We start from the raw sequence: 16,118 nt of genomic DNA, 5'->3' as shown, positions 1-16,118 counted from the left end.
ATGCATATAACATGTGCCAATGTTCTGCATATATTTTGTGTACTATATTCTGGTTGAAATGAAAAATAGTTTCAGATTCTGAATATCTAATACATTCACAGATCATGCCCCAGCTTTTGGGTTTAATTCTATTTTGAAGATTTTTATTTACTCTCGTGGTGTTGTTTTTTTTTCTATGTTCTAATTTTTAATTGATTTCTTTCATATGCAATCATATGTGCAACATGTTAGCTTGGTATACAAAGAAAGGTCTACTTCACAACAGGGGAGTGCTTGCGATTATAATAGTTTCTTTGCCTGTAGTGTTTCTCATACGGATAGCCCTTTCGCGTTGCTTTCTAAGAAGGCAAAGAAGAGGTACGTCTCACATTTTTTCTGTACTAGCTTTTTTTTATTCAAATTTTAATTATTGCCATAGGATATAATTTGCAATTGAATTGGCAGCAGGAAGAGCAAGAAAAAGCAAAAATATCTTTAGCTTTACCTCATTCAAAGACTCTTTAGGTGAAAAAGAGATTGATGAGAGCAGAAGAAATGGAGATTTACCCTACTTTGATTTGGGCACCATAGCCGCTGCCACTAATAATTTCTCTTCTGATAATAAAATTGGGCAAGGTGGCTTTGGCCCTGTCTACGAAGTACTTTTTCTCTAAAAAAAACATGTGGGATGCAATAAAACTCCTTATCAGTACTTGAAGGAAAATTCTTTGTATTTGTAGGGTGTGCTCTTAAATGGAAAAGAAATAGTAGTGAAAAGACTATCAAATTCCTCAAGTCAGGGACTACAAGAGTTTAAGAATGAAATTGTGCTAATTGCAAAACTTCAGCATAGGAATCTCGTAAGGATACTAGGATGTTGCGTTGAGGGTGAAGAGAAGATGTTAATCTATGAATTTTTACCAAATAAAAGCTTAGACTTTATCATTTTTGGTATGTCTTCTTTCAAATTGTTGATTACTTATGCTAACAACTTTTGTTTTAAGTTATGCATAATTCCTTTTAAAATTTGACTTTTGATTTTAGATGACTCAAAAAGATCACTATTGGATTGGAAAAAGCATTTGGAAATTATCTGTGGGATTGCCCGAGGAATGTTGTATCTCCACCATGATTCTAGGTTAAGAGTCATTCATAGGGATTTGAAAGCGAGCAATGTATTACTAGATGATGCAATGAATCTAAAAATTTCTGATATCGGAATGGCTAGAATATTTGGAGGAGACCAAATGGAAGGGGATACCAGACATGTAGTTGGAACATAGTAAGAATTCAGTATGCAAAGTTTGGAGAAAACTGCTACAGGTTTCAAACTTGTTCTTACTATTTCATTTTTGTTGTATGATTTTAGTGGCTACATGTCTCCTGAATATGCAATGCATGGACACTTTTCAATGAAATTCGGTGTATATATTAACAATGTTTGAATTTTGAATGTCTCGAGGAAAAGAATGGGGGATTTGATTAAGTTGTTGATATTAACACACCATGATGACAACAGATTAATTTGCATGTATGAGAATGACAATTCGTGAAACTAAGTTCTGAATAGGGATTATACAAAAAGAGTATAAAACTTTTTTGGGTATTACTGGACTTTTCCTAGTTTAATTAAAGATCCGATTATATATTTGATCAAGCCATTGATGAATAAGTAAAGAGTGTGATTTCACAAGTATATGAAAGAAAAACTAGAAGAAAATAGGGATGGGTTCCTTACTTTATCATAGGAGACTCGTACAAGCCACGAAATAATTACCACTTTTTAGCAACTTGAGAGAAGGATGGGCATCGACTTTGGTCGCCCACCGATGTCTCATGACTACATTTCATCAAACAGATGATAGAACTATTAGAAGGAAGCAAACAATGCCCCAAAACACACAGAACCAAAGCAACAAATTCATGCATGCCTTAGAAAGAACCCTGTAATGGGTTCAGCTAAAAGGAAAACAAAAACAAAATTCCAAATTTATCAAACCGCACTTGTACAAGGAAAATGGCCTTAAATATATATCAACTATAGATTAAATGAAAACAGCCAAGGGTTCAAGTAATTGAAAACTATTGCCAGACCCTAAATATATATAAACTGTAAATTAAAGAAAATCAACCTCATTTATCATTTAACACAAAACCGAATCAACTATACATACCCATGAAGATTGAGACAAATCTCAACAAGTCGAAACCGATTCACCAGCTTCTACCACTGCAGGGTCAGGGATTTCAGGGAATCAGTAAGGAATGCTTTCAAAGAAGGTACCGTGAAATGCCAGTAGCTGGAGCAGGTGGTGGACGACAAATGCACCAGTGGGTGGATCAGGTGGTGAACGGCAGATGCACTAGTGCCTGGAGCAGGTTGTGGACGGCAAATGCAATTGGTTTTCTTTGCCCAACAGAGTTTGGAGTAAATGCTTTTTTGTGGGTAAGAAGAAAAATAAGTTTACCAATTGACCACTAATCCCATGCCATGTCAGCATCATTTTAGTCTTTTTTATACTAATTATTTATTCTTCAATTTTTTTACTTTCTTTAACTAAACTCTTTATTATTTAATATTATCATACTAATAAATTTAGTATTCAAACTTTAGAAAATTTTAATAATTTAGCTTTCATTTTTTAGTTAAATTTGATTCTCAATTTTTAAAAAGAGTAAATTTATTTTTATAACATAAAATGTTAACTAAAATAATAAATTGTTAATAATTTAAATTTTTATTCATTTATTATATATATCATATCAGTAAATATTTTAAAATTTTATTCATTAAATAAAAATAAAAATTCAAAAATTATACAAATAGTTAAGTAAAAATAATAATATGAATAACATGGATTAACATGCATAATTACCATGTTTAAAATTTTCACATTTTAATTAGTTTTTATTAAAATAATAATGATATTTAACTTTTTTGAAAAGGATAATAATTACATTTGAAATTTAAAAGATTAAGATCAATTGGATTTAATTAAAATAAATAGATGAAAGCCAAATTGATAAAAAAAGTTAAACATTAAGAACTAAAATTTTCATTATGACTTTAATATTTAACTCTTAATCTTCAAGTAAATATAAAAAAAATGCAATGTGTCAAGCTTGGCATTGTTGCTTCAAAGAGAAAGCATTTATCAAAAGCTCAGAATTTATCTAACAATTCGATCCTTTTTACAAAATTTCATTAATGCATTAACGTTTTATCCAAAGAGAATAAAAAAGATATTCTTCTTGCCCTAATTTTTTACCTTTTTAACCAAAGAAATGGATCAATATAATAACAATATTTAATTTTCCAATTTAATTAAGTGATGCCTTAGACATATTGGACAAAGCTAACTCTTAACCCTAAACCCTAACTAAACCCCACCCTAAACCCTAAACCCTAAACCCTAAACCCTAAACCATACACCCTAAACCCCTTATATATGCATACACCAACCCTTATACAAAGAGTTGGCCACAGTGTATGTTGGCAAGTCTATCCCAAAACTTAGGAAAGTGTCAGCCCAAAAGTGTACGTAGGGATAGTGTTGGATAAAGCCGGCTCTTATTTAAGTTTTGCCTTAAGCATACATATCCCAATCCTTATACAAAAAGTTGACCAAAGCGTATGTCGGAAAGTCTATCCCAACACTTAGGAATATATATATATCGTCTTAGGACTGGACAAATCCAACTATTATTTAAGCGTTGACTTAGGCATACATATACCAACCCTTATACAAAGAGTTGGCCAAAACATAAGTTGGCAAGTCTATCCCAACACTTAAGAAAGTGTCGCCACAATAGTGTTGTCTTAGGACTACACAAAAGCCAATTCTTATTCAAGCGTTTCCTTAGGCATACATATTCCAACCCTTAGACAAAGAGTTGCCTAAAGCGTATATTGGCATGTATATCCCAACACTTAAGAAAGTGTCGCCACAATAGTGTCATCTTAGGACTACACAAAAGCCAACTCTTATTTAAGCGTTGCCTTAGGCATACATATCCCAACCCTTATACAAGGAGTTGCCTAAAGCGTATATTGGCATGTCTGTCCCAACACATAAGAAAGTGTCGCCAAAACAGTGTCGTCTTAGGACTACACAAAAACCAACTCTTATTCAAGCGTTGCCTTAGGCATACATATCTCAACCCTTATACAAAGAGTTGCCTAAAGCGTATCTTGGCATGTCTATCGCAACACTTAAAAAAGAGTCGTCATAATAGTGTCGTCTTAGGGCTAGACAAAGCCAACTCTTATTTAAGCATTGCTTTAAGCATGCATATCCCAACCTTTATACAAAAAGTTGGCTAAAGCGTATGTTGGCCAGTCTATCCCAACACTTAAGAAAGTGTTGCCCCATAAGTGTCGTATTAGCACTGTTTTGTTGTAGTGTAGAGCTTAATAAAGTGAAAGTATCATTGGATGAACATGGAATAAACTAACATGTGGTAATAGAAGAATAAATTGATGCACATATATGAGTGTGTATATATATATGTGTGCATATATCAGCAGTAGTGTTGGAACATTTTTAATATATACATAATGTTTTATTAGCTATAAATGAAATGGTGTAAATAATTAATCAAGAGTTATCAATATTCATAGTGATCAGTAATGTATCTTAAACGCGAAGAGTTATATCACTTAATTTTTTAGCAAAAGATTATAACTATTCATCCCAGTGGATTAATTCAGGTTTTAACCCGATTTTTTTAAGTTTAAAACACAATTTTTTACCTAAAACCTTATTTAATTAAGCTTCAACCTTTCTCAAACTTCAAATCTTCTCAAACACTCTTCTAAACCCCTAAACTCTAAAAATCTATTTTCCCCCTTTTCCTATTGTATTGCAATTTCTCTTGCTTTCTTTTGTGATTGTACTAGGTACAAAAACAAAAACATTGCGCTAATGAGGAAAGTGCACAAACTTTTTGCTAGGAACCACAAGCTCTTCTATAAGGCTAAGGGGTCCAACCCGAATTTTTACTATTCCATTGAATAGCTCCTATTTATCGTGAAATAAATTGTTTGATAGTTAGTTGTCTAGTTTGAAAATTTATTCAAAATACCCCCGAGAAAAACTAGAAGGGCTAATGAACTTAACCACCGATGGTTACAAGCCCCTCGAATTTTCCAAATCCAAATATTGGAAAATACTTTATAGAAATTTAGGGAAAACATTTATTCAAGAAAGGGGGTTTGAGCCGTCATTGATACTATGTAGGGATATATGGCCACTGGTTCAATATCATAGGTAGGAACACTTTTATGTTACCCCTAAAGACTCTGATGTGGTTATGGTAATATGGAAATTTTATGCATCTTTTACGGACCAAGAGTCTAGGAGGCTAGAAGGTGCCACGTGGGGAACGATACTCATACGAGGAAAAGAGGTAAGAGTTACCCATCGAGTTATTTGTGAATTTTAATGCTCTATATTGTGAAAATGATTTTGTAGAGGAAACTGATTTAGAATATTTTAGAGAGATTAATATGGATAACATTATAAATTATTTAACGATGTGTAAAGAGTTTTTCTGAAAAGCACGCCAGTGCTACGAACCTGACTTAATAAAGACTGGACTTTTAATAATGAGCGTTTTTCTCTAAATAACAAAGATAATTGCAGTTTTATTAAAAAGAGAGTGCATTTAAGGTTTTCAACCATCGATAAGGTAGAATCGTAGTTTAGGTGTCCCATGTGACTTTTACGATTCGGCCATAACGTCTAGGCCGAGTTTGGTGGGTAACATTGAAGTTCAACTTAAGATTTATAAACTTTAAATTTATCAAGGGATTCATCTTTTGAATGCAATAATTATACACAGCAATATCTTGAACAATTATCATTAAAAGTAACAAAATATTTCTTTCCATCTAATGTAGGAGTATTATGCATGTGACATAAATCACTATGTATCAAATCAAGTATTTTTGTTTTCCTTTTAACCTTAGGGAAAGAGTTTTTAGTAATTTCAATCAGCATACATGTATTGCATTTTTCAATATTATTATTAAAAACAAGAATTAAATCTAATTTGTGCATGTCGTTTAATTTTTATAATTTAAATGACCTAATCTATAATGTCATAAACAATAAGATTCAACCATATAAGCAGAAACAATATGTTTATTCTTATTAATAATATTGAGTTTGAACATACCCTCATACATATACCCTTTCCCTACAAAAACTGCTCCTTTAGATAGAATAAACTTATATGCCTCAAAATCAAGTTTGAAACCAAACTTATTCAACAGACATCCAAACACTAAATTCTTCCCAACTTTTGGCATATAGTATACACCATTCAACCTTAAAACCTTTTCAGAAGTGAATTGTAGTTCGACAGACCATTTGCCTTTGATTGTTGCGGTGGAAGAATTTCTCATGTACAAGTTATTGCCATATTCGCATTGTGTGAACTTTGTGAAAATGTTTTTACCTTTGCAAACATGTTTGGCTGCTCTAGTATTAATCCACCATGCATTATCATCTTGTGCCATATTAATTTCAAAAATCATTGCAACAAACTTTTCATTATTATCAGCCTCAGAAGAAGATTTCTTCTTGAAAAATCGACATTCATTCTTGAAATGTCCTAACTTACCACAATGGTAGCATGAACCCTTTTGTTTCTTTTTGAACTTAGGTGCTCTATTAGTCTGTTCGAACTTTCTTTTGGAACATTTAGTAGTCTGTACTTCCTTCATAATATGCACTTTGACATTTTCAAAATCTAGGTTTTGATCTTACTTTCAATATTCTTCTTCAATACGAAGATGATTTGCTAATGCCTTAAGAGATATTTCCTCTTTCTTATGTTTTAGACTTTGTTTAAAGTCTTTCTAAGATGGAGGAAATTTGTCTATAATAGAGAGTACAACAATCATTTCATATTTCTTGAATTAATTCAACATTTTTTCAAACAAAACAACCATCAATTTCTTACAAGTAATATTGCTTGTATAGTTATAATTTTTGTGAAAAATCAAGTGATATAACTCTTGATCAATAACTAAAAGATATTACACCCTTTCATTTATAGTTATTGGAACACTATAAATATTTGAAAATGCAATTTATCTAATTAATTAATTAATTATTAAATCAATGCCTATGATTTAATATTATATTTGATAACGTCTAATTTAACTCTACTACCATTATTCAATTAATAATTCTTCTTTTCTAAAAAATTTAACATTTACATTACCAAAATAAAATCTTTAATGGCATTGAGATTTTCGAGGTGTTACAAAACAAGTACTAAACATTACACAATTAGCATTTTACTCATAGATAAAGAAATATATCATTTATTTATTATAAAAACTAGAAAAAAATGTATACATCCAAATACTATTTAGTGTTTACAAGAAAAACATGATTAGGTTATAGGCTTACACTAGCATTGATGATGTTGACCTCTTTGGTTGGATGTATAAAACTTTTCACTTGTTGTATCTCATATTTTAGATATGGCAAAAGTGACTGACTATATCTGCAATAGAATCTAAATCTTCTACGCTTGGTTTATTTCGTTTCCTTGCTTTATTGTTTTAATTAAAATTTTATTTTAGATGTTAATTCATATTCCAACAATTCTTTGTGTGAATGGCACAAAAGTGGATGATAAAAAGGTGAAAGGCATCAAGGATTGACCAATGCATAATTTTTTTGACTAGGTTGCGGAGCTTTCATAGCTTAGCCGACTTTCACAAACATTTTTCAACATGATTTTAGTACTCTAGTTGCTCTTTGAAATGATTTACTTAAGAAAATTGTAAGTTTGAAGTAGGGCAAAACTTTAAAATGCACTTACCATGATTAAAAATAAGCTTTTCTATGTAAAATTTTTATTATTGCTTGATCTCTTTGATATTTTTTTAGATCAAATGTCATGCTTTTAGGATTATTATTAGAACCATATTGATGTATGAAAATGTCTTAATGCTTTGCTTAGTGAAAAGTTAAATGTAGAAGCACTAAACTATTTTGATGCATGTGCTATGTTTGATCACTTTTCATCATTTAATTATGCTTTTTGGTATCATAAAGTGCCGCTTAGTGATTTTAACATTCAAGCATTTTTGCATCATGCCATTAGGTTGTCTATATACATTAGGGCATTATATATTTATTAGAATACATTGTATATGATTTAGGAATACTTGTATAAGAGTTTAGGCATGTTAATATTGATAAACGCCAAATTATACATAGTCTTACCCCAAATACTTAGCATATTTATGGATGTTTACTACTAGATTTGTGGATTTTGGTGCTCTTAATCCGAGTATTTCATGTTTTGTACTCAAGAGAGCACCGAGAGTCAAAAAGAGCCAAAAACGAGCTAAAAAGGGATAAAACGGACCAAATGGAGAAGATCACACGGCCTAAGGCTTACCACACAGGCTGCTCACACGCCCGTGTCCTTCGAGGGTATCGACCAAGGCTCTCACGATTCACATGGCCTGGCCATTGACCCACACGATCGTGTGCAATTTAACGGATCGAACACGGCCTGGCAAACACGTCACATGGCCGTGGCACACGGGCGTGTCCCTTTTTCAAAGAGTTGTATTTTACACGGAAAAGGGTACTTAGGGAGGAAGAAAGCCAATCCAAAGCCTATATAAACACCCTAAGTATGACCTAGAAAGGGGGCCTCTTCCAGAACTTTTCTAGAATACAGAACCACACGCCAAGAATTACTTGAAAGAAGCCAGACGATCCATCCCAAAAGCCGAAGCTACTCCAAGACTGAAGATCTCTCTCAGAATTCCTTCAGGGGTTTTAGAGTTTTCTTCATGTTTTATTATTTTTATACTTTTGAGATGTACTCTTATTTTATTATGAACTAAACCCTTTAAATACCTAAGGGGGATAAAACCTATGATGGATCTTGTTATTATTATCTGAACTGTATGATAAATACTTGATTTGTTCTTAATTATGTGTTCTTAATGCTTGAGTTAATATTCTGGGTTTAATTCATGATTTGATGTGCTTATGCAGAGGAGGAATAAACCCTGCCTAAGTGTAGATTTGGCATAATTAAGCGGAGTTGATCGAACACCTAGAAATAGGGTTATGAGATTTGTGAAAAATAAAATAGAATAAAATAAATAAAAATAAAGAACACATAAATTTTACGTGGAAACCCTTTCGGGAAAAAAAATCACGGGCAAAGGAGAAGAAAATTCACTATGTCGAAAAATTTTTACTCAAATACAAGAGGAATAGACTATGTCTATTTATAGGCTTGCAAAGCCATATTCTAGTAGGATTGAAACACCTTATCCTAATCAATATAAAATAGATGGAGTTTAATAAGGTTTAAAACCTTATTCTAAAATAAAATAAAAGAAGTCTAGTTCTATATGGATTTTACTTTTATTTTATTTTCCATCGTATTTTATTTAAATAAGAATTTGGGTCACTTAATTCTAACAATCTCCACCTTGACACAAATTCTCAATGAACAAGTTCTTCATCGCGAACTTTCAATAAACAAGTTCTTCACCTCTTCCAAAAACCCTTAAGGGTTTAACTTCAACAATGAACACCAACCAAGTCTAAGCAATGCTCAAACTTGGTTATAGGAAGTGACTTAGTCATCATATCTGCAGGATTTTCATGAGTGCTAATTTTGCTCACAACAATATCACCACGAGCAATAATATCACGAACAAAATGATACCGAATATCAATGTGTTTTGTTCTCTCATGAAACATTTGATCTTTTGTAAGAAAGATGGCACTGACCGTCACAAAATCGTGTCTGATTTGAAGGTCTTCATTGAGTTCACTAAATAGTCCCTTCAACCAAATAGCTTCTTTACAAGCCTCAAGAATCGCCATGTACTCGACTTCATTGGTAGACAAAGCGATCGTAGTTTGCAAAGTGGCTTTCCAACTAATTGCACAACCTCCGATTGTAAAGACGTAACTCGTGAGAGATCTTCTTCTATCAAGGTCTCCAGCAAAATCAGCATCAACATACCCTATAACTCCATCTTTAGTTCTTCCAAAGCTGTAAGCAAACATTAGTAGTGCCTCGTAAGTATCTTAAAATCCATCGAATCGCTTTCCGGTGTTCTTTACCGAGATTCGCCATGTATCGCTAAGCGCACCGATGTTGCATATGATAAATCTGGACGTGAACAAACCATAGCATACATGAGAGATCCTCTTGCACTAGAGTATGGAACATGTGACATGTACTCAATCTCATTATCGATTGAGGAGATAAGGCCGATGAAAGTCCGAAATGGTCGCTAAAGGAGTACTAAACAGCTTAGCACTCTGCATATTGAACCCGCAAAGAACTTTCTCAATGTACCCCTTCCGACTTAGGTACAATTTACTTGCTTTTCTATCTCGAGAATCTCCATACCAAGTATCTTCTTTCTTTGGTCCTAAATCTTTCATCTCAAATTCTTCACTTAGTTGGGCTTTAACCTTTCTTATCTCTCTTTTATCTTTTGTTGCTATCAACATGTCATCAACATAAAGAAGTAGATACACAAAAGAACCATCACATTTTTCTTAAAGTAGACACAACTGTCAAAACTACTTCTTTTGAAATCATGAGAAGTCATAAAGGAATCAAACCTCTTGTACCAATTGTCTTGGTGATTTGTTTCAAACCGTAAAGGGACTTTTTGACAAGCAAACATAGTCCTCTTTTTCGAGACTATAAAACCCTCCGGTTGTTGCATGTAAATATCTTCCTCAAGTTCTCCATGCAAAATGCGTTTTACATCTAACCGCTCAAGCTCCAAATCATGCATGGCCACAATACCAAGCAAAGCTCGAATCGAACTATGCTTAACAACCGGAGAGAACACATCTGTGAAGTCCACTCCGAATTTGATCAGAACCTTTTGCAACAAGCCTTGCTTTATATCCGGGTTCTTCAACTCTGGAGTCCCTTCTTTCTTTTTAAACACCCATTTACAACGAATGCCTTTTTACCTTTAGGAAGTTTTACAAGATCCCATGTTACTTTTTTGTGGAGTGATTCCATCTCCTCTTGCATAGCAAACATCCACTTTTTCGAGTCTTCACAGCTAATCGCCTCGAATAATTAAATGGCTCTTGATTCGCATCTATATCTTTAGCCACATTTAAAGCATAAGCAACTAGATCAACCTCGGCATACTTCTTTGGAGGTTTAATTTCCTTCTTGTCCTGTTTTTGGCGATAGAGTATTGCGGTGAAGAAGCAACTCTATTCTCAATTTTTGTTACGGCTTGAGGAGTTGATTACGTATTAATCGATGCTCCACCGCTTTTGGTTTTCTTTATTGGAAGAGTCTTTAAGAGATAAGTTAGGTAGCATAGCGGTTTCATCAAAAACAACATCTCTGCTAATCACAACTTTTCTATTTTCAGGACACCATAACTTATAGCCTTTTACACCACTTTATAACCAAGAAAACGCATTTAATGGATCTCGGTTCCAATTTTCCATTATCAACATGAGCATACGCAGGACACCCAAAAATCTTTAAATCGTAATAATTAGCGGGATTACCGGACCATACCTCTTGTGGAGTCTTTTCTCAATGGCAACGGATGGAGATCGGTTGATCAAAAACATGCAGAGAGGTCATACGCCCAAAATGACTTGGTAAGTTGGCATTTGACAACATACATCGAACCTTCTCCATGATCGTTCGTTCATTCGCTCGCAACGCCGCTTTTGTTGTGGAGTATGACGAATCGTCAAGTGTCTCATGATCCCTCCGACTTGCACAATCTATTAAACTCATCGAGCAGAACTCTAAGCCATTGTGCATGCACGGAGGTATTTTATCATTTTCCGTCTGTTTTTCAATCATAATTTTCCAAGACTTAAATGTGGAAAACACATCGCTTTTCGCTTCGGAAGAACGCCCAAACTTTTCGGAAAAATCATCAATAAAGGTTAGCATATAATTAGCTCCACCTCTCGAAGGCACTCGGACGGCCCCCACAGATCGTAATGGATATACTCCAAACGTTTCCTTCGTGTTATGGATTCCTCTAGTGAATCGAACTCTCTTTGCTTCCCAAAAACACGGTGCTCACAGAAATTCAGTTTGCAAATTCCTTGCCCATTAAGAAGTCCTCTTTGCTTAATTCGCCATGCCATTCTCACTCATATGCCCTAGGCGCATATGCCAAAGTTTAGTAATATCATCATCGACAAGGAAGAGGAAGCGACAATTGCATCACCGATATAATGAGAACCTCAGAAACATATAACTTGGCAATCTTTCTTTGCCCTTTCATCACAACAAGGGACCCTTTGGAAATCTTTAAAACCCCACTTTCAGCTGTGTATCTGTACCCTTTTGAATCAAGAGTACTCAAGGAAATTAAATTTCTTTTCAATTCTGGAACATGCCGCACGTCACTAAGTGTTCTGACAACTCCATCAAACATCTTAACTTTAATTTTTCCAACACTGCGATTTTACATGAAGCATTATTTCCCATCAAAACAACACCTTGAGATCTTTGTTTCATAAGTTGTAAACCAATCCCGATTGGGACTCATGTGGAAGGTGCAGCCTGAATCAAGTATCCACTCCTCGCTTACTTTAGAATCATTGACTGAAGCAACTAGAAGTTCACCATCGCTGTAGTCTTCTACAACATCAGCTTCACCGGAATTTTCTGGTTGTTTTTCCTTTTGATTCGCAGCCTCCCTTTTAATCTTATTTTGTAGCTTATAGCACTCAGATTTAATGTGCCCTTTCTTCTTGCGAAGTTGCAAGTTTTACCTCTGCTTGAAGATTTCGATCTACCCTTAGATTTACCACGAGGATTCCGTTCTCGTGTTCTACCACGATCATCATCAACATTCCGGTCTTGTCTCCCACGAACAATGAGACCCTCTCCCGAGAGTTGGGTTTAACCACAAGATGCTTCATCTTATCATACGAGGTTAAAGAATCATAAACCTCATCAACCGTGAGAGACTCATGGCTATATAAAATCGTGTCTCTAAAGGTTGAATAAGACGGGGCAACGAACAAAGTAGAATCAACCCTAGATCTTCCTTATCATCTTGAACCTCCATGGCCTCCAAGTTTGAGAGAATTTCTTTAAACAACGTTAAGTGTTCGTGTACTGACGCACCTTCCTCCAAACGATGAGCATAAAGACGCTGCTTCATATGCAACTTGCTTGTTAGAGTTTTCGACATACATATTTGTTCTAGCCTCTTCCATAATGCAGCGGCAGTTTTCTCTTTCATCACATCCTGCAAAATTTCGTTGGACAAATGCGATGTAATTGTGTTAATGCCTTTCGATCCTTACGCTTCTTCTCTTCATCTGTTAATGTCGAAGGCATCTTATCTATCCTAGCAGGGCATCCTCTAGATCCATCTGTACAAGAGCGCTTGCATCTTAATTTGCCACAACGCAAATCGGTGTTGCGATCCAACAATGAATTTCATACTTCAAAGACGCCATTACCGTGATCGAGATGAATAACCCGGAAGCTCTGATACCAATTTGTGAAAAATAAAATAGAATAAAATAAATAAAAATAAAGAACACATAAATTTTACGTGGAAACCCTTTCGGAAAAAAAATCACAGGCAAGAGGAGAAGAAAATTCACTATGTCGAAAAATTTTTACTCAAATACAAGAGGAATAGACTATGTCTATTTATAGGCTTGCAAAGCCATATTCTAGTAGGATTGAAACACCTTATCTAATCAATATAAAATAGATGGAGTTTAATAAGGTTTAAAACCTTATTCTAAAATAAAATAAAAGAAGTCTAGTTCTATATGGATTTTACTTTTATTTTATTTTCCATCGTATTTTATTTAAATAAGAAATTGGGTCACTTAATTCTAACAAGATTTTACCGGATTAGGGTAAAACCTAATATGGGAGTCTATAGAGTGATTTACTGCTTCCCTAGGGGTTTTAATTAAGAAAGAAATTTTGATTAATTCAACTGAGGGTTAGACGTTATTAGTCTCGAAAGGGATAATAACATAGGTTAGGGAATCTCACGGATCAAGTCAAGTGAATAAATCTTCTGGTTCAGAGTCAGATAACAAGTGAAATCTAGGTGGATTCCTTGGGTGTCGTCTTTATCAATTTCTTTTCTTCAAGTCTTTTTCCAAATTTTCTCTTTGCTTTAATTAAATTAGTTAATTATTTTGGATAATTAGTTTAATAAACAAACCCTTTTATCCTTAGGCTAGATAATAAAAAGATAGTTATTACTAGTACTTTTGGTTCCCTTGGGTACGATATCCCGATCTTGCCATTACTATACTATTGTTTGATAGGTACGCTTGCCTTTTCGTCGTGATAATAGTTAGTCTAGGTTTAATCTTCATTATAAATATTTATTACTTGTTATGAATCACGCGATCAAGTTTTTGGCGCCGTTGCCGGGGAATTCAAAATATTAGGAATGCTAAATTTTTATTACTTTAGCCATTTATTTTTCTTGCAATTTAATTTTAGTTTATTATTATTATTTATTAATTTACTTATCTCTTGGCAGGTTTTTATAGTTTATGACTAGAAGAAACCCGTTAGGACCGTTACTTTTTGACGAAGAAATCGATCGCACGGTTCGTAGAAATCAAAGAGAAATATGGCATAACTTACAATACACGGAGAACGAGCGAGAAGACGATACTCAACCCCCAACCGATGAGTTGGCTGAAAACCAAGGCAATCAACTACCTCCTGTAATTGCGGCTAATCAAAATCCTACTCCTCGTACTATGTATGATTATGCTAAACCTTCTTTAACAGGAACTGAATCTAGCATAGTTAGACTCTGTCAGAGTGCAAATACTTTTGAATTAAAACCTAACACTATTCAGATGATACAGCAGTTTGTTCAGTTTGATGGTTTGCAGGATAAAGATCCCAACGCTCACTTAGCGAACTTTCTGGAATTTTGCGATACATTTAAAATCAATGGCATTTTTGATGATGCCATACGTCTTTGGTTGTTTTCCTTTTCACTGAGAAACAATGCTAAACAGTGGTTGAACTCGTTACCACGAGGGTCTATCACTACTTGGGAACAAATGACCGAGAAATTTTTACTAAAATATTTTCTGCCGGCTAAAATGGCTAAATTACGTAACGGTATCTTTTCTTTTGTGCAGATGGATTTAGAAACACTTTACGATGCATAGGAGAGACAGAAGGACTTACTGAGAAGGTGCCCTCACCATGGGTTACTGCTTTGGCTTCAAGTACAAACATTCGACAATGGCCTGAATCCCTCGACTCGGCAAATGGCTGACGCAGCTGTTGATAGAACTATCAACAATAAAACACTGGAAGATGCCTATGAATTTATAGAGGAGATGTCACTGAATAACTATTAGTGGTAAGTTATGAGGACAAAGCCAATGAAAACAGCCGGCGTTTATAACATTGATTCAGTCACTATGCTCTCTAATCAGGTAGAACTTCTCAATAAAAAGATTGACGGTTTACTTGGTTCTACGCAGGTACATCCAGTAATGAGGTGTGACTCAAGTGGCGGAGGTGTGCATACAGAATACCAATCCTTCAATCCTACAACTGAAGAACAACAAGTCAACTAAATGGGTAACAATAACTTCCGATCTCAAAATAACCCATACAGTAATACTTATAATGCGGGTTGGAGGAACCACCCAAACTTCTCCTGGGGTGGTCAAGGGAATTAAAAGCCACAAAATCCTCAGGGTTTTCAACAGCCACCTTATCAACAAGAGAAGAAATCAAACCTTAAAGAGATACTTTCTAAATTCATCTCGGTGTCAGAAACCCGTTTCCAAATACCAAGACAGCACTTAAGAATCAACAAGCATCGATCCAAGGACTCGAAACTCAGATAGGCCAGCTATCCAAACTAATCTCCGAATGACCACAAGGTAGCTTACCAAGTAATACTGAACCTAATCCGAGGGAACACCTCAATGCAATTAGTACTCAAAATAAGGAAGGATTCATTGCACCTGAGCCAGAATTACAGCAAGACAACGCGATGAACAAAGGTTGAGAAGAGGTAAACGATGATGATCCTAAACAGGTAAGTACAAATTGTGAACCTCGTATTCCATATCCTAAAGCGATGATGAAAGACA

General features: G+C 34.5%; 1 protein-coding gene across 1 annotated transcript; it reads left to right on the top strand.

Annotated features, from left to right (window-relative positions):
- Nucleotides 1-224: 224 nt before the first annotated feature.
- On the top strand, nucleotides 225-1,262 carry LOC108466052 (G-type lectin S-receptor-like serine/threonine-protein kinase RKS1). Its single transcript, XM_017766425.1, has 4 exons — nucleotides 225-357; nucleotides 448-638; nucleotides 720-930; nucleotides 1,024-1,262. Exons 1-4 carry the CDS (start codon nucleotides 225-227, stop codon nucleotides 1,260-1,262), a joined length of 774 nt encoding a protein of 257 aa, XP_017621914.1.
- The last annotated feature ends 14,856 nt before the right edge of the window (nucleotides 1,263-16,118 follow it).

This window comes from Gossypium arboreum, chromosome 2 (assembly GCF_025698485.1).
Source record: "Gossypium arboreum isolate Shixiya-1 chromosome 2, ASM2569848v2, whole genome shotgun sequence".
Lineage (NCBI taxonomy): Eukaryota > Viridiplantae > Streptophyta > Magnoliopsida > Malvales > Malvaceae > Gossypium > Gossypium arboreum.
Note: the sequence above shows the minus strand (reverse complement) of the source record. Positions and strands in the feature narration are given on the sequence as shown.

Excerpts from the sequence above, each read along its gene's own strand:
- LOC108466052 (XM_017766425.1), top strand. The coding sequence starts at position 225 with ATGTTAGCTTGGTATACAAAGAAAGGTCTACTTCACAACAGGGGAGTG. Across the intron at positions 639-719 it reads GCTTTGGCCCTGTCTACGAA|GGTGTGCTCTTAAATGGAAA; the intron begins GTACTTTTTCTC and ends TTGTATTTGTAG. Across the intron at positions 931-1,023 it reads CTTAGACTTTATCATTTTTG|ATGACTCAAAAAGATCACTA; the intron begins GTATGTCTTCTT and ends TTTTGATTTTAG.